General features: G+C 44.3%; 1 protein-coding gene across 2 annotated transcripts; it reads right to left on the bottom strand.

The window, feature by feature from the left end:
• Positions 1–17,577, bottom strand: E2F6 (E2F transcription factor 6). Of its 2 annotated transcripts, XM_039887842.1 has the most exons (7): positions 17,189–17,577; positions 9,247–9,301; positions 5,716–5,932; positions 5,036–5,191; positions 4,105–4,219; positions 2,338–2,476; positions 1–1,897 (listed from the first exon to the last, which is right to left on the bottom strand). In XM_039887842.1, the coding sequence occupies exons 1-7, from the start codon at positions 17,294–17,296 to the stop codon at positions 1,848–1,850; spliced, it is 840 nt and encodes a 279-aa protein (XP_039743776.1). In that variant the 5' UTR covers positions 17,297–17,577; the 3' UTR covers positions 1–1,847. The 2 variants fall into 2 exon arrangements, with proteins under 2 accessions (XP_039743776.1, XP_039743777.1); XM_039887843.1 differs by lacking the exon at positions 9,247–9,301 and having other exon boundaries at positions 17,189–17,574.
• Between the last annotated feature and the right edge of the window lie 5,442 nt (positions 17,578–23,019).

Below are 23,019 nucleotides of genomic sequence, written 5' to 3'. Positions count from 1 at the left end.
TGGAGTGACAGGAAATAGTCCTTTATGTAACATACACAGTTCACAGAGGACTTGTGTTCACGGGACCTCACTTCACCCTCGGGACAAGCCTGTGAAGCAGAGCATCGGCACGTCCCAGCGAGGGGCTGCTGCTCGGCCCGGCGCTCGCCTTCCACGACGCTCCCTTCATTGGTTTTTACAGAGCCACCCTCGTTTCTTCTCGGGAAAGGCTTTTCCTCCCCTCGGTCCCTGTAAAGAGATGCTCGAGGGCCTCTCCTCATTAGATGGCCTCATCTAGCCTCGTGGTTTCGGCCATCACATATGAACTGACACCCGCCAATGCTACTGTGCACAGCCCAGAGCGTCCTGCTGAGCACACGACCTGAACACACAACTCTCGCCTAAAATCTCACTTTCATTCCGCACGTCCCAGACAAGGGGGACCCCTAGCAGCCCCGGGGCCTAGAGAGAAAGCCGGCAGTGACTGCTGGCAGGGAGGCGGCCAGGGTTCCGCAGAGGGTCGGGACTGGCAAAAGCCACCGGAGCTGAGAGATACGTGAACCCTAAATACTTAGTGTTATTTTTTAACATTTCAATCACTTTAAATCTTTTTATACACGGTCTTAATTTTGAGTTGCAAGAGATGTTTAATATATAAATCTGAATGATGCTCACAAGAATGCTGTATGGTAGACGAGCCAAGCGTTATGAGCCTAATTTCACAATTCACTCAAACATCTACTGAGCACGGTTTCTGTGCCAGGCGTGGGGCCAGGCGCTGCGTACGACGACTAAGACAGTCCCTCAAGGAGCTCACAGTCTAATGGTGAATACTGAGTAAACTGAGGCACAGAGTGGTAAATGACTTACCCAGTGAGGTAGAATTAGCCAGATACATGAAAACAGGGGAATGCGAGCGGGAGAGAGGGCGGGGGACAACTAACTCCTCACAGGTCAGCTCCTCTGACTGAAGAGCAAAGCTACACACGGACATGTATTACGAAATCTGCTGGCAAGAAGGTTAATTAAAAGTTTCCGATTTTCACCATGATTGAATTCATGTCTCGCAATCCATCGAGCCACTAGCTGACAGCACCCCCACACCTGCTCCTACGTGCCAGCGGTCTGCTCACGCACAACGGCCGCAGGGAGCCACACTGAAATTCTCCAATGAAATCCATGAACTTTAAATGTACAGCATATTTAAGATACTTCTACATGTAGAAGTTTGGGAAAAAACTCTCCTCTAACCCTCATTCAGAGGATTCTAATAAGTTATAGATACCACAGGAATTAGAGAATTTGTCTGTTACTTTCCATATATACATTATTTGGCTGTACAATGGTGAAGAGTTTCACTCGGACATATTTCATAAGTAATCTAAACATTATACAGATAGTTACAGACACCACGTGCAGGTGCGTGAGCACCCGTCCACTGCACAACAGCAAACTGCAGACACGAACCTGCGTAAGGCAATTTCTTTTCTGGTAACGTCACATGATCTTTGAAGGAGGGGGCAGAGTCCACGGAGAACTGACCATCGCAGGCCTGACCGTCAGTTGGTTTTAGCAATACGCTTCGTGATGGAGTTATTTCGGTAGGCTGGATGTCCATTTCACTGACAAAAAGCAGTGAACAATTATAAAAAGAGTTGTTTTTTGAATGTAGAAACCATAATTATCCAGTGACCTAGGTAGTGAACTACTCAAAAATACTACTGGCCTTTACACTGCTACTGAGAACGTGGGGGCTTCACGGCTGGCTGACTGCTCTGCGGATCAAACTCGATGCATAATTCTTCCATCCAGGACGTTCCCCAAACACTTAATTCTCAAATTCTGCACATACGAATTCTCAAAGCCAATCAGTTGCTCACTTCAAGCAATTCTTCACTTTGTTGTGGAGGATTTTCTCCTTAAAAATCAAACATGAAAGAAAGTCTTATAAGCGAACTGCTTAAAAAACAACTGAAGATTCTTGGGCAAGAACCACATTCTTATGTTAATGGCTAACGTTTTGAGTCTCATAGAAATAAACAAGTACCTGAAGGCACCCATCAGGGAATGCTGGTGGTCTTCTCTATGGAGACCACGGCTAGCGGGGACCCCCTTGAGACCAACCGTAATTCTAAGTTTTCACTCATATCAAAATCAGATGGAATTTAACTATAAAGCTGTTAGAAATATTCTAAACTACATCAAGAATTACCTTGCAATTTTTTCACTCGTGTTTTTGTGGCTAGGAAGAGTAAAACTACCTGAAGGCCATGATATACACTTATAAAATCACTATATATATATATTTAAAATCATTAGACTCTTACATTTTCCTAATCACAAATTCAATGTGTTTACCTTTATCGGGGCGTTTGTTTTTAGATGAAGAGGTCCCTACACCTTCAGACACTTTGTTACTGGAGTGGTCCTGTTCCACTTCACACAAATAAACATCGATGGGCCCTTTGGTGCTCCGTATATGCACCGCGATGGAGTCCTACAGCAAAAGACACGTCAAACACCACGAAGGATGACAGAGTTCACTAATTATTCCCTTAACAGAACTGCAAAAGTTTCAAGTGACATTTCTGAAAATATAAATCCAGGGAGATTCCTTTCTATCACGTATTTGAGAAAATCACTGTTAGCTTTAATTGCATTAAATCACTGGCCAACTCGTGTCCTTAAAACTGCTACTCGGTTTCAGAGCCAGAAGTGAACACCCCCGCAGTCAGGAGCCCCATCTTTCTCTACTCAAGGAGCGAACTGACCCCATCAAGGAACCTGATTTTTGAGAAGACTCAAAAATCAGTGTTTTGATGACAGAGAAATCTAAAATACCGTGCGGTCTCAAAGAAAAGGGTGTGTTTAGCAGACCTCTGGGGAGGTCGTGGGCTAACTGAAAGGGCCACCCTTTCATCCACTTGAAAAAGTCAAGAGAATGAGATCAAGACAAAATATACCTTGTGTAATTTAAAACACTAAAATCTAAAAGATAGCAGGAAATTGTGTGCTTCCACTAAGAATTATGCAAAATGCTTAAGAAATAGTTTGTCATGTGCATCGACTTTTAAATGTGACGCTATGAAAAGCCTTGGGCGTGTCCAAAGGGCTCAGCGAGACTTGGCAATTATAGCCTGAAGCAGCTCATAGCACAGGAAGAAACCCCCGGTCACTGCAGAATGGACTATCATGCCCCATGTGCTGAAAGATTGTTTAAAAAAAAGTTTTAATATCTGTGAAATGACCAGGAATACATCTAAATCCAAATCAACAAGGCAACAGCACTGAGAAGTCACAATATGAACGTGACTGGAGTAAAAGGCAGCTGATCCTTAGTCAAGTGACGCCATGGGCTTTCACTTGGGACAGTGGTCTGCTGGGCATAAGGGACGGGTGGGTGGTAAGAATACTCCTCACTACGAGGGAGGTAAGTCCCTACAGAATGACCACGGCATCACTATGAGTGCCGATGGGTCTATCAGGCCGTCAGAACTGATGATCTGTCCTGTCCAAGAACGGCCACATTTCTTGGTTCTGACTGCCTTCTCACCAAGCCACCTTCTGATGACAATTATCTTTCAGTATAAACTTTCCTGCAAGGGAAAGAGTGTGCCAAGCAGCTGGCGGCTAAGAATATTTTCATTTACAGAGCAATTTTACTTTTCATCTTATATGCATGACTTGGTGTTCTAGTTTACTCATCAGCTTCTTATGAGTTCGGTTAGTCCTTCCCTCGAGCCTTGGCTGACATCAGATCTTCGTTTGGAGGTACAAGACTGACGCCAAGTCTTGGCGATTCCTCTAACAGGCGCCATAGTCCAATGGTTAAGAATAAACTCTGATGCCAAACTCTCTGGGTTTGAATTCTCTTTCTGTCTCTTACTGTGTGGTCATGAGGAAATTAATCTTTCTGTGCTCCAGATTCCTTATCTTTAAAAGGGTAATGATCATGACTGCTTTGCTTCCTGTGTTATCCGAAGCAAGTTAAAACGTGTACAGTGCCTTGAGCAGTACCAGGTATGCAGCTCTGTGAATTAAGAGTTACTGAGACTGCAATGAAGTACAGCTGAAGCAAGTGGCCCGCCTCCTCTTTAAATCTTCTAAAAATGCAGGGTTACCTACTTCTCTGGGGGCTGGAACATCCAATCTGGTTTCAGCTGGAGCTTTAACTGCAATAACAATCTGTTCATGGAAGGCCTGAATGCTATGAATATCTTGATATGTCACATATGCCAGTGTAAAAATGAGTCAAGGACCTCTAAGCAGAGTGGTGCTCATTGGGAAGACAACGTATCCTTGTAACACAGGGATGCACGTGCACTATTAGAACAGCTTTAGTTTTTATGGGATACAGACAAGAAAAGCATTAAATACGTGGTGACGGAAAGAAATGGGCGGTAAACACATAATACTATATATATATATGACTTACTGTTGAATTATACACTTGAAACTTGTTGGATTTTGTTAATCAGTGTCACAGTTCAGAATTAGTGACACCTCACAAGGGTGATGCAGCAGCAAACGGTCCCAGAGATGGGGAGAAGATCAGCTGCAGAGATAAGTCTCTCCCTCTGGTCCCTGTAGCAGTACTGACATGCGGCTACGTTAGGCTTTGGGGGCTAACATGGCATTTTACGTGCCATTTAATGGCCATTCATTGTTTCAGAAATAAAATTTAGTTAATTAGGGCCAACATGAATTTCACAAAAGCCAACAAATATTTTACCGTCTTTATAGTATTCACACTATGAACATGAACAAGAAGGCTCCACCCATTTAGCTTTAGATGCAGACGCTAAACTTGGTACATCACCGCACTGCTCATTTACCTGGATGCGGCATTTACCTGGACAAATGCCACACCAAGGAGCTGAAGGCTATGATGTGTTACCTGAGTGTGTCTGAGGCCATACTACTAAACTTTTACTGAGTTTAACTTATCAAAGTCTAACTTTGGTTCTTAAACATATTAATTAAATCCCCGAGCTGATTCTACTGTGTAAAGTAACCTGCTTTGGAAGAAGAAACAGGGTACAGAGTTAAAGGATATCTTTCATTTTCTTTGTCATCTGTTAAATCAAATAACTGCTGAGCACAATCCTTAATTAACTCATCCAGAGCATCTTCCATCGCTGATAAGTTGGAAAGTTCCTCCTGCAGCTTCTTCTGTTGGGGCATGGCTCCAAAATTGTTGAGATCGGATCCTCTTTAGAAGTATTAAAGAAAAAGACACAGAACAATACAGGTCAGGTTACTGGAACTTCTCCAGACATTCGCATCCAGTCTTTCTCATGATGACAGACAAAAACCAGGTACTTTGACTTTGCTTCTGCTCTCCCATTATTCTCGGTGATCATCATTCTTCCTGTATATAAACTGATTTTTGTCCCCTTTTCTAGTCCCTTACACAGGGACTTTTAAAGAAACATACATCGTAACCCTACAAACTTAACAGGAGCAGGGAAAGCTTAATGAATAATGAAGCCTGATCAGCAAGGAAAGCTTAATGAAAGAATCACTGACTGAGTAATAATGCCACCATAAGCCCTAGCACTGCTCCTCACAGCATGGCTTTGGACAAATTTTACAGAATCCTTTTCTAACAAGAAGTCACATCTTACTCTGCCTTATACTGTTAAAATAGCGCTAATATTTAGTTTGTTTTAAGCATGGTATCATCACTTAAGGAAAAGGAAGAAAAGTCACAAAAAGTTTGAGACCACAACTCACATCCATCGAATATGGTTCTTGGATTTCTTTTCGACCAGCCGGATTCCGTCCAGGACGTTGGTGATGTCGTACACTCTGCGTTTTCGTACTCCCAGTTTCGTTGCAACCTTGTTTAAGTCAAGAATACCCCCAGGAGCATTTCTGACAAGATCCATAAATTTTCGCGTTAAATAAACCAATGATACATCGAAACGCGGTGTCTTCACTTTTAGAGCTTCTGGGAAACAAAACCAACACATTTATAAAATTTTAAACAGCGTTTCTTTCTGAACTCATTAACAAATTCTTTATTTCCTCTTGATCAGTAAGCACAGACACCTACAGAAATTCTACACACTGACCAAGTCACAGCTAACCTTTATGAAATAGATCTCTCAAATGAATAAAAGTTTATCAGCCTAGGCCAAGTAAACAAAAGCTTTAGACTTAAATGAGTATTTGAAACACGTGACCAGTTTTTACCGAACATGTGAATTTTGGGAGCCCTAGTGCATCTTATCAGATATAAAGTGAGAATTCGCATTTGTATCCACATCACTTTCAGGATTATGATCAGAAATGATTTTTAAAATTAAATTTCTCATTTGGTCTTCAAGTTAAGAAATTCTTTATGTGCTTGAAACCTATTTGATTTTATTAAGCAATGTCGCCCCAATAATTTTAATAATTTTTTTTTTTAAAAAGAAAGAATTCTTTATAAAGCAAAGGCAGAGACTTGGCGCTTTTTCATGTTTCAAATGTTTCTAAGCATGTCACGGTGTAACCCTGTCTGATGAAGTTTTTGAAAGCACTCAAAGTAGTCTTCTATTAGGACAATTATCACATATCTCGAGGAAAAACGGCATACCTATTTTTAAAAATATTCACTACCTTACATTAACAGGCAAATGAAGGGGTGAAAATCTCAAATCTCTTTAATGTCCTCACTCACCTACCCAATATGATGATTTTGGTTTTTCTTACATACTCTGCCCCCTCCACACATACACATTTGTGCCAATATGTATATATAACTTCTGAAAACAAAAACAGGAATATCCTATTTTTTAACATGCTGTTTTTAACTCAACACTGTGAACATCCCGACTGGTCAACAAATGTATTTCTGCTGGAAATGTGGCGTGCAGCATGCCGACGACGCAACGCTGCTGGACGGCTGGCGTGAGAGGTCAAGACTGCAGACCCTGCAAGTTCTCGTCACGAGAAGCTGTTGCTTCCCCTTTGCTGCATCTGTGTGGTGGCGGATGCTAACTGGACCTACCGCGGGAATCGCTTCAGGTCATAGGTAAAGCCATCCTGCTGCGCACCCTGAATTTATACAGTGACGAATGCCAGTTACTTCTCAATAAAACGAGGAAAAAAGGGTCTTTTTTCCTTAATGACTGCATAATATTTGCCTGCATGTAACATATACTAACTTACCCAGTACTGGAAATTTAGATTGCCTATGACTGCACAACTTTGCACAAGACTTTAACAAACTTCCTTGTTTAAACTTCTGTACCCTTCTTTATTTCCTTTAGATAAATTCTAAGATCTGGAATTGCTGAGTAAAAGGGCATTTTTAAAGAAATTTTGGTACGTATTGCTAAATCTGCTCTCCAGGCTGTGGATTCTACCAATTTTGCGCAGTGTATGAGGGCCTCATCTCAGGCCTTGCCAGAAGTAAATATTATCATTCTTTTCATCTTTCCCGATTTGATACCGAAAAAAAAAAAAAAAAAGTCCTTATGGTTTGGTGTGCAGAAGAAATGAACTTGAGAATAACTCAGCTGTCCTAGCGTGGAGTGTACGATTCCCTTTCCTCTCTACTCCCGCAGCATGCCACAGTTGGCATGCTCCAAAAGAAACCCTCACCCTATCTTCACTCACAAATGCCCTTATCCAGAACCTCTGCAATGCAGCATTCAGGTTAAAGACCACTGGTGATTATTCCAAGAACAAAAGTACTATCTTACAGCATAAATGTCTTCACAGAAGATGGGTCTTATACTTAAGATTAAACAAAACTAAACAAGGGTGATTCTTTTTTAAACTGGAGGTAGAAGAAAGCCACAATTCTACAATAAATCCTGGAAGATTACAAATGAGAAATTCTAACTTTAAAAAGCATACATTTAATTATACTAAGTTACTAACAGGACATGGTCTTATAAGCTTAGGGTAAGTAGAGTCCTATCACGTTAGTCATTTTGTAAAGAACATATTAATTGAACACCTATAACATGATAGTTGCTGAGAAATGTAACGATTGAAAAGGTCTTCAAACTAGACCACGTTCCACAGTTTAGGAAGGAAATTCTATTACTATACTCTGAGAAAGTGCTTCGAGAGGTATTCAAAGTCACTTTAGAAGATGAAATCAAACCTTAACTGTAGTGGGAAACGGGGAAGGTGTCCTCATGGGGGTTGCTGAGAACATGGACTAGGGACATGAACGGGAAGGTGCTCTCCCATTGATGGAGGGCCAGAGGCTTAAACGAAGCAGAGGGCACATGTCAAATGACAGCGTGGCATCTGAGATCATGGCCCCTTCAGGGAGTCCACGGCTAGTACGGTTTTAGCAATAGATGGGCATAGAGTGGCTGGAGGACAAGGCTGCAAAGGGAAACAAGAAACGCTGGCCTCCAGGGCCCTGTCTGTCTGTCCAGTCCCTACTGCCGTGTTTCTTTCAAGGATATAAGGTGCCTTATAAATTTAACACAAATAAAACCAAATAAATGGGGAGTCAGGGTTGTCTCTAAGGTAACAGAGCATCCCTGAGGAGTTTTCGGTTAAGTGGTGTCATAATCTCATTCCTGAATTAGAAGAATCACACTGGCAACAGACGGGGAGCGGCTGCTGGAAGAGCCTGGAGCAGCCAACACGATCCCGCGCCCTCCATCTGAGAAAGTGAGGACCTGGAAGAGAGGTCCAAGATGGTAGTTAAGACTGTGGGCTCAAGTCAGAAAGGTGTGGGGCTGAACCCTGAGCCAGTTCCTGAGCCTCTCTGGGCCTCGGTGTACTCATCTGTGAAATATGAACAATAATCCATAACTATATTTTGAAGGGCTGCTGTGATAATCCATGCAAAGAGCTTAGTGCAGGCACCGTATGAGCTCGATAAATGTCAGACATTATTTTAGGTCGGTGGTAAGGGACAGGCGTAGGAGCACTCCAAAGGTAAAACTTGGGGACCAACTATGCAGGTGAGACTGTGGCAGGGGCTGAGGGGAAGTTAAGATTTACACGTGGGCATGTATGCACTATGCATCCCACGAGATCAGGACCCAATTAAGGAGAAATCAGAGACGGGGTGAGGACTTCCAGCATAAGGGCTTCCGAGGGACGGGGGACTAGAGGAGCGGGCGTTCCAGCTCCTCTGACTGACTCTGGACACTGACGCACGGCAAACTATTTACAAACAGTTTCTCACCAACTCATGTACATTTAAAATAAATCATTTAAATCATTCAAACTACTGATAATTTAATGAAGGAATAAAGGAAGTTCAAACTACAACACCTGAAACCTAGTCAAGAATCAACTTACTTCTCATGGACACATATTGTACATTTTCTTCTAAATTAATCCTTATTTTTGATGGCTGGAAAAAAGAAGACACAGAATTTAACTTAGCAATTTAAAAACAACAATGCAAATGAACAGCATTTTACTGGGTAATATATAGCTTTTTTTTTCACCATGGAATAATCTGGGTGTGAGAAAACCAGTCCTTTTTCCAGACTATGTCTACCCTAACTGCAAGCACACCTGATAATGTTCCTAGACTTAAATTTCTAAAGTTGTTAGAGAAGGGGGTGGGGGGGAAGGGTGAGGGAGAGAAAATACGAATATGGCATCCGATTACTGAACAGACATTAATTTATTGACTGCATCAGGTACTGAGGACAAAAAGAAATACGACGATGATTAGGACACTGCCCTTGACTCTGGAAAGCTCAGTGGAGGTGTAAGATCTGTCTAAACAAATAAATGCCTGCCTCTTGCTATTTAAGTGGCTTCAAAAACTTTGCTCACAAAATTTCACAAGCAGCCATGCATTCCCTACGGTTAATGTAAAAAGAGCAGCATTTCTCATGATGGAAAAAAATGCACGCTACACAATAGAAACTTTGGTATTTTGACAAAAAGCTTCTTTTAAATTCCTGAAAACACTGGGAAAATAGTAGTAGCTCCATTATCAATGCTCACCATTTCATCAGCTATTTAGAGGCTAAGAAAGTTTACATAAACTGGTAACATTTGCAATATGCTTAAAAATTGTTTTTGCAAAAAATAAATAAATCCTTTAGATAAAGCCGTGTAAACAGAAACCAACATTAGCCTCATGCTTAGAACGAAACATAATGGGGTCGGATGCCTCCAGACAGGCTGTGACCAGGCTCAGCTGTGGTCTAAGTGAAAAATCCGGCCCCCAAACTGGCTCTAGCACAACTGAGGCGAGTGAATCTCATCAGGTGTTCTACGAGGAGACTCGACAGTACTACTATGGATGTGCCCTGAGAGGGACATCATGGGATTCCCAGGGAGGGGACCCGCGGCTGAACCCTGAGGGACAAGGCTTCAGGGGCATGCTACAACCACGCTCAACGTCGAGGACCATGAAAGCCACGCAAGAAGTTTAGACTGTCATAAGTAGTGGAGACTGATCACAGATTTCTGAACGCATTCAAGCTCAGGGTTTAGGAATATAAGCAAGGGAGAAATATAGCAAGGAGATCGGGGAATGGGGAAGCCTGGAGACAAGAGGAGTAGCTAAGGAGCTGTCTGTTTATCAGTGTTACAAATCCTTGGCACAAATGACTCCCTATCCTCCATGACAAGATGACAGATTATTAGCAAGTTTCCTTGATATGGAATAACTCCACTGAAATAGATTCTTCCATAAAATTAGTTGTTAGAATTTAAAGGAAAACACAGACCTGCTGGGCTGTGCAAAACCAGAGCTGGAAATGCTTGTCTGGGGGCAGGGACTATGTCTGGCTAGCTCTCTTAAACAGTGCTGACAACAGTGACTTTCAAACATGGTGTCCCACAACGAAACCCTGAAGGGCGGTCCCATTAAAGTCAAACACGGGAAGAGTGTGACCAACCGTCACTGCCATTTTTACATTTAACCCTTCTGCCAATGTAGTATGAGACAGTCTAACTACTGTAGTGAGATTCCTGAATGGAAAAAATCCATCCTCATCACACTGACTTGAAACACACATAAACAGATGCCCTGACTTGTTATATACGTTAAGGTCCGTTTATGAGTTTCCCAGTCGGTCCGTGATCTGGTGCTCAGGTATCTGTGGCATACTACCTCAACTACGATAAGGTCAGGGTCAATGTGCACGACTGTCAGTGCAGTCCTGAGGACATGGGCAGAAGGGGTTAAGACAGCAGGGCTCACGGGCGCCTCGTTGCAAACAGACTTCTGTTCTTGAGCGCAGCAGGGCCCAGTCCTACGTCACAGTACTTACGGCTTCCGACTAGGCCGCCTCACTATCTGCTCTCCACGTGTTCTAGAGGCGCACTTTTCCTGCTCTGTACACCCCTCCTTCTGCCTCCTTATCTACACTGCTGCTATTCACAGGCTGGCGCAGGGATACACCTCAGTCAGGCATAACAGGGGAGGTGTGACTTTCCTTCCCACCACGTACTGGCTCTACCTAGGAGCGGGGAAAACAGACTGCAACGACACCCATTCATTTTTTTTCTTTGAATATAAAAACAGTTCTCTCTTTATCTTGGTGGAATCACAGTGGCATCACGGCCCCCTCAGGGATAGACATCCCAACATGAATAAACCCTGGAGGTCTACAATCCTGGAGATTTCCCAAGTGCCCACAGTGATGACACATTCATCTTTATATTCAAAGCAGCTCTTGGTTCAAGACTGGGTTCGGGGGACCAGTGATGTGACTTCCCAGATGCTGGGAGATGCCGACCTTTGTCTGCAACGTGGTGCAGTGATACAACTTTACATTTTCCAAGCTACTATGAAGTGGAAAAATCCTGTAAACTGTAAAATCCTATGCAAGCACATATTATTGTTTTCCTTTCTGAACCAGAACAGTGCCTGGCACATTCAGGCACTTGGTAAATACTTGTTAAACTCTGTACAGAGACTGAAATAGTCCCTTGTCATAGGTGACTTTAACTGATGAAGAACCTAGCACTATGAAACAATGAGTTGTGACAGACACAAGGACACAGGGTGGAGACTCCCTCTTGGGCACACCGTAGTGAACTGCAAGATCACAAAGCCTCGCTTTCTGCTTTCTGCTTTCTGCTTCCTAATAAACACTCATCGCCAGCCTTCTCAGCTACTGGAACTCTGGTGACCTGCATTCAGCAGGTAGGCTAGGAGCTCTTCAGGAGCAGATGGGGCTAGATGGGACCACTCCTTTTAAGTGACTTTAAAATCAAAATAAAGGTTTCCTCATACAAAAGGCAGCGAGCTATTAAAAACAAAAGAAGAGTACATGAAATGCCACCGTGCACTTGGCCCCAAGTCACTCAGGCCCCTCAGATCAGAGCCATGTGCCTCGCCCCCTCATCCTGGAGGGAGAATGACCGGGCTGCCACCTCCGTATGGCCCCTTGCCCAGACCAGACACGGGGTGGAGTGGGGCCCCCACTGGCGCTGAGGAACAACAGAAGCCAGAGACGGATACCTGAGCTCCTTTGAGGACACCCATTTTTTCTTTTAAATGATCTCCGTCTTCAGAAAAGGTGCAGAAATAATACTGTACACGTGAATGCTGTTCTCCTTGAATCATCTGAGGGTAAACTGTGGACCCCTAATGATTCAGCAAGTACCTCAAGGGTACCCCTCACACAACCACATGCAATTACCAGTCTGTTCGCGACTAAGCGGTCTTGAAAGAGACTGTCAGCAGAAATACAGACTTTGAGGACACTTGCTGACAGCGAGGGGTTCAAAGGAACATGTTATCAGAACCAGGAGTGAGGGGGAAGCTGGTTCTGGTAAGATAGAGGACTTAGCGACACTGTCAACTGCAGCTATGTGGATGGCAGAAGCCATCGATAGACGAGGAGTCTAACTAAGCAGAATCCCACGCAAAGGGGTGCCAGTGGCACCTGGCTTCTCCTGCAGTTCACAGTAAAATGTGAGAGGGAGAAACTGAGGAAAGAGCTTTTAAACACACAAGCAAACACAAAGCCAGGGCTTGGTGGCTTTAAAAATTCTCAGCCTCTCCAGAAGCCGAAATTGAATGACTTTGGAAAAAGACCAAATCAAAGGCACTGCGGGAAGAACACAGCCTCAAGATGAAGGTGGGGGCGCGACCGGCTAACACCTCAGGGAGATGAGAGATGGCACCTCTGAGTACTATTCGGTCACACAAAAGGCCTCTGAAAGAGGATAAGGATGAGCCCGACAGATCTAGGAAGCCTCCGGGCACTGTCCCTCCGCCATCCCAACAGGAGCCCAGGTTCAGACGGGTTTACCATGAAGAACCTGTGCGTGGGCCTCTCGTGTACCGAGTGAACCACAACAAGATTCACAGGAGCGAATCCAACACAGTTTCCGCGAAAACTCTCAGCGAGAACACTGCCAGCTTGGACTAAAAGGGACAGAAACGGTTCACATTAAAACTGGATACCCAAAATTCTACTGACAGGAAGCAGGCAAAAAAAAGGACTCAGCTACAACTCGGTATTTCCTGTCACGAAAAAGAAAGGAAGACCCAGACGGTTAACCGAGAGGCCAGGGGCAGAGCTGGGCGTGGAGTCCGCCCCAGGCCTTGACGCATGGTCGGCAGAGCCCCACGCTGACCGGCCTGGATTTCAGAAGCGCTGTGGACCGGCTGCTGCCCTGGGACTCCCACCTCCATCCCCTGCCAGCGGGAACGTGCGGCGCAGCCGCCTTCCGACGTCTGTCCCCGGTGTGTGCTGTGTCGGAGGGTGGGGTCAGGTACCTTGTGTCGCTGGTGTCACCCTGCACCCGAGGAGCTGTGCTGACAGCCTGGATTCTCATTCTAGTCAGTGAAGTCAAAACCTGTTATTCTGAGGCTTAAATTGTCCCAGATAAGGCCTTTTCAAGGTGGCTCCTACACGGGACACATATTTCTGGCTTTTTCGGCATCTTTAGGAAGGAGTCCTCAGAAGAATGCTCCCTCAAATTTCTATGCGACGAACCTGCCCAGGTGCCAGCAGGGATGCTGCCGCTTCTGGTTCTAGCAAGCCACCACTGTGGGGTAGGGGCGGCGACAATGCTTCTAGTCTTTTAAGAGTCCAAATGAGAGGTTACTCGTACGATTTCTGTGAGGGATGCCTCGCAGATGGTCGAACCTCATACTGGACGACCTAAGAAACTTCCCCTTTCAGTCCTCGAATCGCCCACCTGTTTGCTCAGAGTTATCATGCAGCCTGTGTGGATCTCAGCTGGGAAGCCAGGGGAGAAGGCAGCGGGGTCTGCACTGAAAACCACTAAGGGCGAGCTCAGTGCACACGACGCACCAGGACCCAGCGGCTCCTGAGGCGGCACAGGCCAGGCTGCTCCACTGCTGCCCCAAGTCCCACCTCCCAAGGTCTGTACTTCTAAGCCTGAGATCCCAAAGATGAGAGTAAACGGTGTAATACAGGTGAATTTTAGGGAATAAAATCTTAAGCACTGCCTCTAAATTGGTTAAAAATTTCTCTATACAGATGTCTCTGTACCGAGTGCCTGTTCTGGGGAATAACATCCCTTGAAGAGCCCTTTGAAAATATACTTTTCTCCAAGGTGACTACATTCTCTTCATTTTTAAATGTTCTTTATTTGTCAATGTGCAGACTAAGTTCCACCTTCAACCATATTATCTTCTCCCTTCTCAAAATTCTACGTTTTTCAAGCTATTTACTCAGAGATCACTCAGCCAGATACATAACTAATCTTTGCAAAGCAATACACTTGTATGTATTTAATTATTAAGTACTCCTAATCAGCCAACTAAAAAACAATGAGATAGGTGTATGAATCACCATTTTATAGCAAGAAAATAAACATTCAAATATTTACAGAGTACCTATTTCATTCATTCAATGACTACTGACCAAATCTTTTTATGAGGGGTGCCAAGTGGGCTGGGGATGTAACAATGAAATGGACAGAGTCACTGCACTCGGGGACCTAAGAGCCACATTGCAAAGAGTGGGTAGGTAAGCACGGGATACTCTGGGAGCAGAAAGGGAGTGGCTAACCCAGTGCTGAAAGATTAGGGAGGGCTTCAGGCAAGTGATCCATATCTCTAAACCTGAAGAACCAGGGGATGTTTTTTTAAAAAAGGCTTCTTTGGAAGGGGGAATGTGGCTATGTCGGGTTCCAAAAAAATATGGAAATATGAAAAACTGAGCAACTATAAGTAGTTCAGAAAAGATAAACCCGGGGCTTGATTAAGAAATTTCGAATCTGTCCTGAGAGCACTAGGGAACCACAATAGATTCTTTAAGCCAAATGACACGATCATAAATATGCTTTAAAAAGACCATTATGGTTAGTTACTATGTGGAGAATACACAGAAAAGTAAGGGAGCAAAACCAGAAGCAGGAAAACTGGTTAGGAAGACACTGCAACAATCTGAAAAATAGACGGTTAGAAGTGGCAAGTACTGGTGATTAATATTATTTAGATTGGGAAGATGGAGGGTGTCGGTTTGGAAAAGAGAAAGCAAGAGGGTGTCGGTTTGGAAGGCAAGGATAATGCTTAGGATAGGAGCATGGGCAAAATGGTGAGTGTGTTACCATTTATTAACATAGGAGATAGCAAAGCTGTTGCTGGCCGAGGCAAGAAGGTAAGTGAATTGAATTTTGAGTTTCAAATTTGAGCAGAGATATCTAGTAGACAGTTGGAAAGCTCTGGGTTGGATTCATAGATTTGGGAGTTATTATAATGTAGTAACTGAAACAACTACAATGGATACGAATATTTAAGACTTCAAGGGATGTGTGTATCTTCCGACAGTAAATGCAAAATTAAGTGGCTTTTTCATAGTGAAGGCTCCCAGCTTTTATCAAATTTTCAAAGATTAAGACCACCAATATAGATGGTAACGGTAGTCATGAGAGTGGTGGCGAATGCCATCCCACATGAAAGATGTGTATAAAAGGTAAAAGAGAATCCTGAACAGCAGCATGTAAGGAATGAGAAGAGGAAGAAGAGTTTGCAAAGGAGCACAGAAGAGGCCGGAGGAGTAGATAGAGCACCAGGAGTGTGGTGTTAGAGAAGCCATTCAACATGCAGAGTTTCCAACAAAAGCAAGCAGTCGACCACATCAGAACCACAGAGATAAGGAGTGAAACATCGCTGGAACCCGCAACGTTGTTGGCAAGTTCGTTAGAACAGTCTTGGAGCTGTGCTGAGGGCAGGGGTCAAGGTGGATTAAGGTGATAATGAGAGGGGAGTAAGCGGGCACTGTAGATGCAAACGATTTTTTTAAAGTTTGGCTGTGAAGGGGAAGACATGAGGTAAGTAGATGGAAGGACATTAGGAATTACAGGAGGGATATTTTAAGATGGGGATGGATTTAGGATGTAGTTTAAGCAGTCGAGAATTTATCATCTGGAGTCAAGACACAGTGAGGTTAAACTCAGTCTTTTCTATGTATTGTCTAACCATGGGCAAGCCGCTTAATATTTCCAAGTGTGTTTTGGCAACTGTGAAAGAATAATCATCTTAGGACTGCTGTGAATTAAATGTGATAATGTCATTAACTATTTTTGAACACTGAGTCCCCAAGGGAACTGGGCATACTGACTTCAGTAAATGTCTAGTTACTAGTCATGGGAAGAAACCAGCAGGACGGTTGAAAATACGGAGAGAAATGGAAAATGATGGATTCATCAGCGGCCCTGAGAACCAAGAAGAATATATTGCATCTAATCTGGGGCAAAAATAGAGGAAATTAACCTCTGCAGGAAGGGAGCCCAATCTTTCTTCTATTTCTCTGTCAAACAGGACGGAAGACAATTTGCTGAATGGGGAGCTGTGGGGTGGGAAATGTGAGGTGTGGACGAGCCTTTGAACGGCTGCGTTAAGTAGGAGAACGGGAAAGGAGGCCGAAGGGGAAAATGAGAGCTTGCAGAGTATTCTGACTGTGAGTGGAGGGAGGAAAACAAGATTTTCTAACGCAAAGTTGAGCAATTTTCTCCAACAGTGCTCCGTAGCCGCAACGTAAAAGCCAGGAGGGCTGACGACACATTTAAAAAGTCCGTGTTGCACGAAGCCAAGAGTTTAAACGAATGGCGGGTTTGGCTCACAGTCCGAAACGGGCACTGCCAGAGCAGAGGAGACGGAGAAGTGGCCACGGCCCAGCCCGGGGGAGCTCCCGACCCCGAAGACACTCAGTCCGGCTTCCCCTCGGAGGGGAAGAGGAGGCGGGGCCTGCGACGCGACCCGATCGGACCGCACCGGACCCGCCCCGCCCCACGCCGCGCCAGGCCCCCGGCGCCCAGGACCCAGGCCGTCCGCGGGACTTACCAGCAGGCTCTCCACGTTGATGGGGTCTCGGCACCGGCGACGCACCGTCTCCTCTGCCGGGTCCACGAGCAGGCTGGGCAGTTTCCGCGCTGGCCGCTGCTGACTCATGCTGCCCAGCCGGCCGCCCCTGGCCCTCGCACCCCCGGAGCTCTCCCGCCTTCTCCTGCTCGGGTCGGATGCCGCTCTCGACACGCCGGGTCTCGGAGCCGAGCACGAGCCGGGCTCGCGGCCTGCCCGCCGGTGCACCTGGCTAGGCCGGGCCGCGGACACACGCGCCGCTGCCCCGCGGGCCCGGAACGTATAACGCAGGCGGGCGGAGAGCGGGCTGACCCACGACTCTCAGGACGCGGTGCCCGCCATCTTCCCGCATGCGCAGTGCGCCGGCCCCAGTGCGCATGCGCGCGCCGCCGGTCGCTCCCACGCGCTAATCCGCTTCCTAAGCCTGGCGCGCGCGAAACCAAGGGCGGCGGAATCCACGGAGGGGATGGCGAAGGCGAGGGAAGAGATGGAGCAGGACTCCAGGGGAAGGGAGCGGGGCGGGGAACGCCAGGCGGCCGGGAAAACGCAATTTCTCCTCGGAATTCCTGACACGACTGACACCAGTGACTGAAAGTTCTGCGTGAGCAGAGATGGTAATTTATTCTTGAGCTCCCTCCGCACATCTCAGGCACTTGCCCAGTGCCGATGCTTAGTAAATGTTGGTAACCAATCCGCGGGGGAATCGTTTACTTACGTGCTTCTTTCTTTTTTTCTTTTCTTTTCTTTTTTTTTTTGCTTCTTTCTCCTTTCCTTTTCCTTCTTTGCTTCTTTTCTTTCTTTCATTTGATGAATAAATTATTGATTACCTGTGGTGTCAGATATGGTGGTGGGCACAGGAGACATTCGTTTGGAGTTGGCACAGGCTCAATCTCAAATTTCAGTGGGGGAGACATAATAAACAATATTTAACGCTGGGCCCAGAATTGTATTTACAAATCCTCGCTCCTCTTAAGTTTATAAGGCCCTGAGCAAGTTACTTAGTAGCTCTATGTTTCAATTTCCTCATCCGTTAAATGGGAATAATGACGGTACTGACCTCAGAAGGTTGTCGTGAGGAATAAATGAATTAATAAATTTACTTAGAACAGGGGCCAGCACAGGTTAGAAATAAAAAGGCAAAGGAATGTGGTTAAGTACAGGGTGGAGAGCAGTAACTGAGCCAGGCAGTTAGAGCAAAGCTTTCTACCCAGCCTGGGGCGGGGAGGAAAAGCTTCTGGAGGAAGTTGGCTTCTCCCCTAGGCTCTAAGTTCCCAGAGGGCATCCTCTAATCTTTACATTGCCAGGATCTAGCACAGTCCCTGGCTAATAGTAAGTTCTCAGTAAATGTTTGCTAAATGAACGACTTGAAATAAAGGGTAACACCGGGGAGTCTCTAGAAGATTGAATTTTGTTGCAGATCGAATTTCCCAGAGCAGTCAAAAGATACTTTTACCAACCAGAGTCCTGAGAAGGCAAGCTCTAGAGACCAGAAATGGCTGTTTTTAATAAGTGAGGCGTTAATTCAGCATCTGCATTCTGCTAAACCTTGCTGCATACATTTTTTCATGTAAGTCTTATATCGAACCTGAAAGATAGGTGCTTTTCTGCCCAATTTACAGATCAGGGAAATGAAGATTAGCAAGATTACAAAATTTACCTGAGATTCTGGCTAGGCAGTAGGAGAGAAGGGATTTGACTCCACAGCTGATTAATTAATTGGGTATGCTGATCCTTGAGAAGGTTGTCAAAAGATGACTAGATTTTCTGCAGCCAGATATGGGGTCGGGTGAGTGAAAGTGAGGTGTGGGTCAAGATGGGGGCGGCAGGCACTCCAGGCTGAAGACGGCATGAGCACAGCTGTGGACGGTCAAGGCAACAACACAGCCCTCCAGACACGATACCTGTGACCTGGCAGGAAGTTGACGGAGTTCATGCTCTGTGATGCCAAAGTCACCCGCCGAGAGGAAGGAGAGATGGTGGAATAGGAGATTTGGGAGACATGGCAGGCACTCGGCAAATATTTATAGAAGGTTAGGTGGGGAACAGTAGGGAAGACTACCCTGGGAAACACAGTAAGACTGCAGGGTCACACGACACCACCTCTGGTCCACGGCTCTCTCCCAGTGTCTAACGTACATATCTTATGAGCGTGGGAGGAAGAAGAGGAATGCGTAAAGAGGGCAGGGGAGAAATGGCAGCAAAGACTGTTCCTCGTTAGTTTTCTGTATGCAATAGTATGAGTCATAGGACGTTAGAGCAGGAAGAGGGTCATTCAGTAAAACCCTCTCATTTCACTCCGGAGGAAACCAAGAACAGAGAAGTTAAGTGACTTGCCCAAGATCAAAAAACTAGTGTCTGGCAGAGCTGGTCTTTTACTTTCCAGATCACTACACTGTTTTGGAAGTTGAGATGAGGTGCCAGGACCAACACTTGCAGGAGAGGAGTGCTGAAGAGATGGAGGGATGCTGAGAGGGAGGTGGCCCGGAAGAAGGAACAGACAGACCGGGCAGGAGAGAGCCCTGTGTCAGCTCTTATTAGCTGTTGCTGGCAAGTAAGTTAACCTTTAGAACCCTCAGTTTCTATATTTGTAAACTGAGAGTAAACACACCTGCTGTATTAGTGATAATGAACATCAAGTCCCTGGTACACAATTCATCTTCCCTGGTAAAGCGAACTTCAAATTTCACAAGGGCTGTTTATAGTCAAGTCTCAAAGCCCCCTACTCCGGTAACTAAAAGTGGTTGTAAAGTGACATCAAATGGAACAAAGAGCACTGCAGTTAACTCTTTGCTCTGAGGTTTTGTTCAGTCCTTGATTAGTTTACAGAGTGCTCCCAGGATGATGCCTGCCTAGGAAAGTTTCATTGGTCCAGGCACATGGATTCAGTCTCTCCACTTAGCAACAGTATTTTTCTCCTGTGTCAGAAAGGAAACAAACAGAGAAAAAATATGCCTGCAGTCAAATGCACACACAAGAGCAAATCCCCATGAAAGCCCATCCAAAAAGACCAGTGGGGAAGATGAGCTAGTGCTGTATGCCTCAGCGAACTCCAATGAGAAAGCCACAAAGCGGGGGCAGGGGTGGGGAGGCAGGCGCGGGGGGGGGTGAGGTGGGGTGGGGGCAGGGGCTCAGAGTTGCAGTGCTAGTCCCCCAGAGGATTTTCAGCCCTTCCCTCCTCCTGATGCCTTCATGGTCATTGTTCCTGGACTAGCATAGCTGCTTCCGAATTCATTTCTCTGTCTTTCATCTCTCCACCAACAAGGGACTCTACACTATTACTGTCAAATGAAACAGCTGCCTTCACTCCCTTCTTTCCTTCCTTCCTTCCTTCCTTCCTTCCTTCACTTCCTTTATTCCTTCCCTTCCTTCCTTCCTTGCTTCCCTTCCTTCCTTCCCTCCCTCCTCCTCCCTCCCCTTCCCACTCCTCCTCTCTCTCTTCTCTCTCTCTCCCTTTCATTTTCTTTTAGTGACTATTGACCTCACATTGCCAGGGAAATCTTTCTAAAGCACAGATCTGATCTCATCTCTCATCTGCTTAAAATCTGTCACTGTACTTTGTATTATACTCCACTGTACACTGGTCACTTGCCCGCCTGGCTGTCTCCCCCATCACACTTCTGGAGGGCAGGAGCTGTGTCCTGGGCACTGAAGATCCCCTGACCACCTTATCACGGGTCATCTCTTACATCTCTCTCTCTTGTTTAGTCACATTAATCTTCATTCAACCCTTCAAAAGTTTTCTCTCACTGCCGAGGCTTCTTACCTGCTGTTTTCTTTGCCTGGAACATTACCCCTTTGATGATGCTTTTAGCAGAGTCTTCATCCTCATATTAGTCATCCTTCCCTGAACCCCCAGCGAGGCCAGCACCTCGGCCTCCTCCCATGTAGTCTGATGAGCCCTCGGATGGATGCCTCTAATACCATTTCACTATCATTAGGTACATTACATTATAAATAACCAAATAGCATTTGAAAAAAATAAGATCTTTACTATGCTGACTTTGCAGTGTAAAGTCTAGGGCAAAATATGATAACAGAATATAAAGATAATATTTTGTCAAATCTTCTGAGCATTCCTTACAATGGCTTTTGTTTAGATTCCTCATTAATTATCGAATCATTGATAAGTATAGCAACTTATGTTTTTCCTCCTGCTTGAATTTTATGCTGAATGATACTATTTTTTTTAGTATTTCTTAAGTATTGTAGGATTAAATTAGTTTTATTTTGGAGAAAGAGTGCTGGATAGTCAGCATTAGGAATTCTCAGAAGTTAATTGATATGACATACACTTCAGAAAAATTTGCACACAAGTTGTCAGATTTTTGATGATTCATCTTATACAAATCTGCAATGTTCGAATTTAATTTGTTAAAGATTTTTATCGAAGTTTCATTGGTAATAATTCAGATGAATCATTCGAATTTTTCTTTGGCATTTTCTATATGTAGGAGTATGTACTAAAAATTCATTTGGGTTAATGGTGTTGAAAAAAGAAATACACTCGGCAAACTCAAAAGCTTTTGTTTTGTTAGGTAGTTACATATCATTTACATAATGAAAAAGATAAAGTATAATATCCTCTTCTAAAAGAAAAGAAAGTGGCTAAATATCAGACAACGATCATGCTGGTTTCAGATTTACGATTCCAAAATAATTTAAATATCATTAGACCTTTGAGAAATTTTAGTCAAAGAAAATTAAACAAACAAAAAAACACTTTAATTAACTTTTTGAATAAATACATTCACAGAAACACTGAAAAAAAGTCTCCCTTCACTCCTGTCTCTCAACAGAAAGTCCTCTCTTTGGAGGCCACCACTGCACTGTTTTTTATATATATTCTTGTGGGGATGTTTCATGTACAAATATTTATGTCATTCCACCCACCCCAGTTTACACACTAATAATCATACTATTTCTTGCTTTTTTAACCTAGAAAAATATCTTGCGGATTATTCCCTAACGGTGTGATAGAAGTCCTTCTTTTTTATGTCTGCATAGTACTACACTGTGAATATGTACCATAAATCATCCATGCTGCTTCCCAAACCTAGACACTTAGGCTATTTTCAATCTTTGCCACCACAGATACCACCAAAATACAGAGCAATCTTGTACAGACTTCATTTCACACAAGTGTGAGTATACCTAAAAGGTAAGCGGCTAGGAGTAAATTACCGGGCCAGAGGCATAGGCATCGGTGCTTTTGATAGATACCGTCAAATTATTCTCCAAAGAATTGGATCAATTCATCTTTCCTTTAATAAGAACTAAGGGTATGAAAAATATGATAAAGCAAACAAATTTTCACTTGTTCTTTAAGAAACAGCATTGTTCATTCTGTTTCAATACATTTCTTCAATAAAAGCATCCCTATTCTTTTGGATAGAAAGAAGCTACCGAATGCTGGAACAGTAATTTTTCCTTGCTGATGTTATCAGAGTTTTTTCTCCCGATCATTTTAGCTTAAAGTCTGGCACGCCAGTGTGAATTTTTGGATCCATTACAATAACCTAAGCATGTTACACATGTTCATAATGTAGTGTACATTATATCCTATCACATCCCTGGATATTCCTTGGAATAAACTCCCAAGAGGTATTTTTGCAGAAAAAGAACAAGATAATGATGAGGTTAAGTGTGAAAGATACCAACATCTAGACTGATATTGCTTATATCATTTGCATTTTCTCCAGTCCATTGTAATTTTGTTCTGTAAATACCATTAGAGGTTAGGAAAGTGGTCTTTAAATATTGTCACACAACCAGCAGAGCGATGTTTCTGTACATGTGATTGGAACAGAGAATCT

The sequence above is a fragment of the Pteropus medius genome, unplaced genomic scaffold, assembly GCF_902729225.1.
Source record: "Pteropus medius unplaced genomic scaffold, Ma_sr-lr_union100, whole genome shotgun sequence".
NCBI lineage: Eukaryota > Metazoa > Chordata > Mammalia > Chiroptera > Pteropodidae > Pteropus > Pteropus medius.
This window is presented reverse-complemented; position numbering and strand designations above follow the sequence as displayed.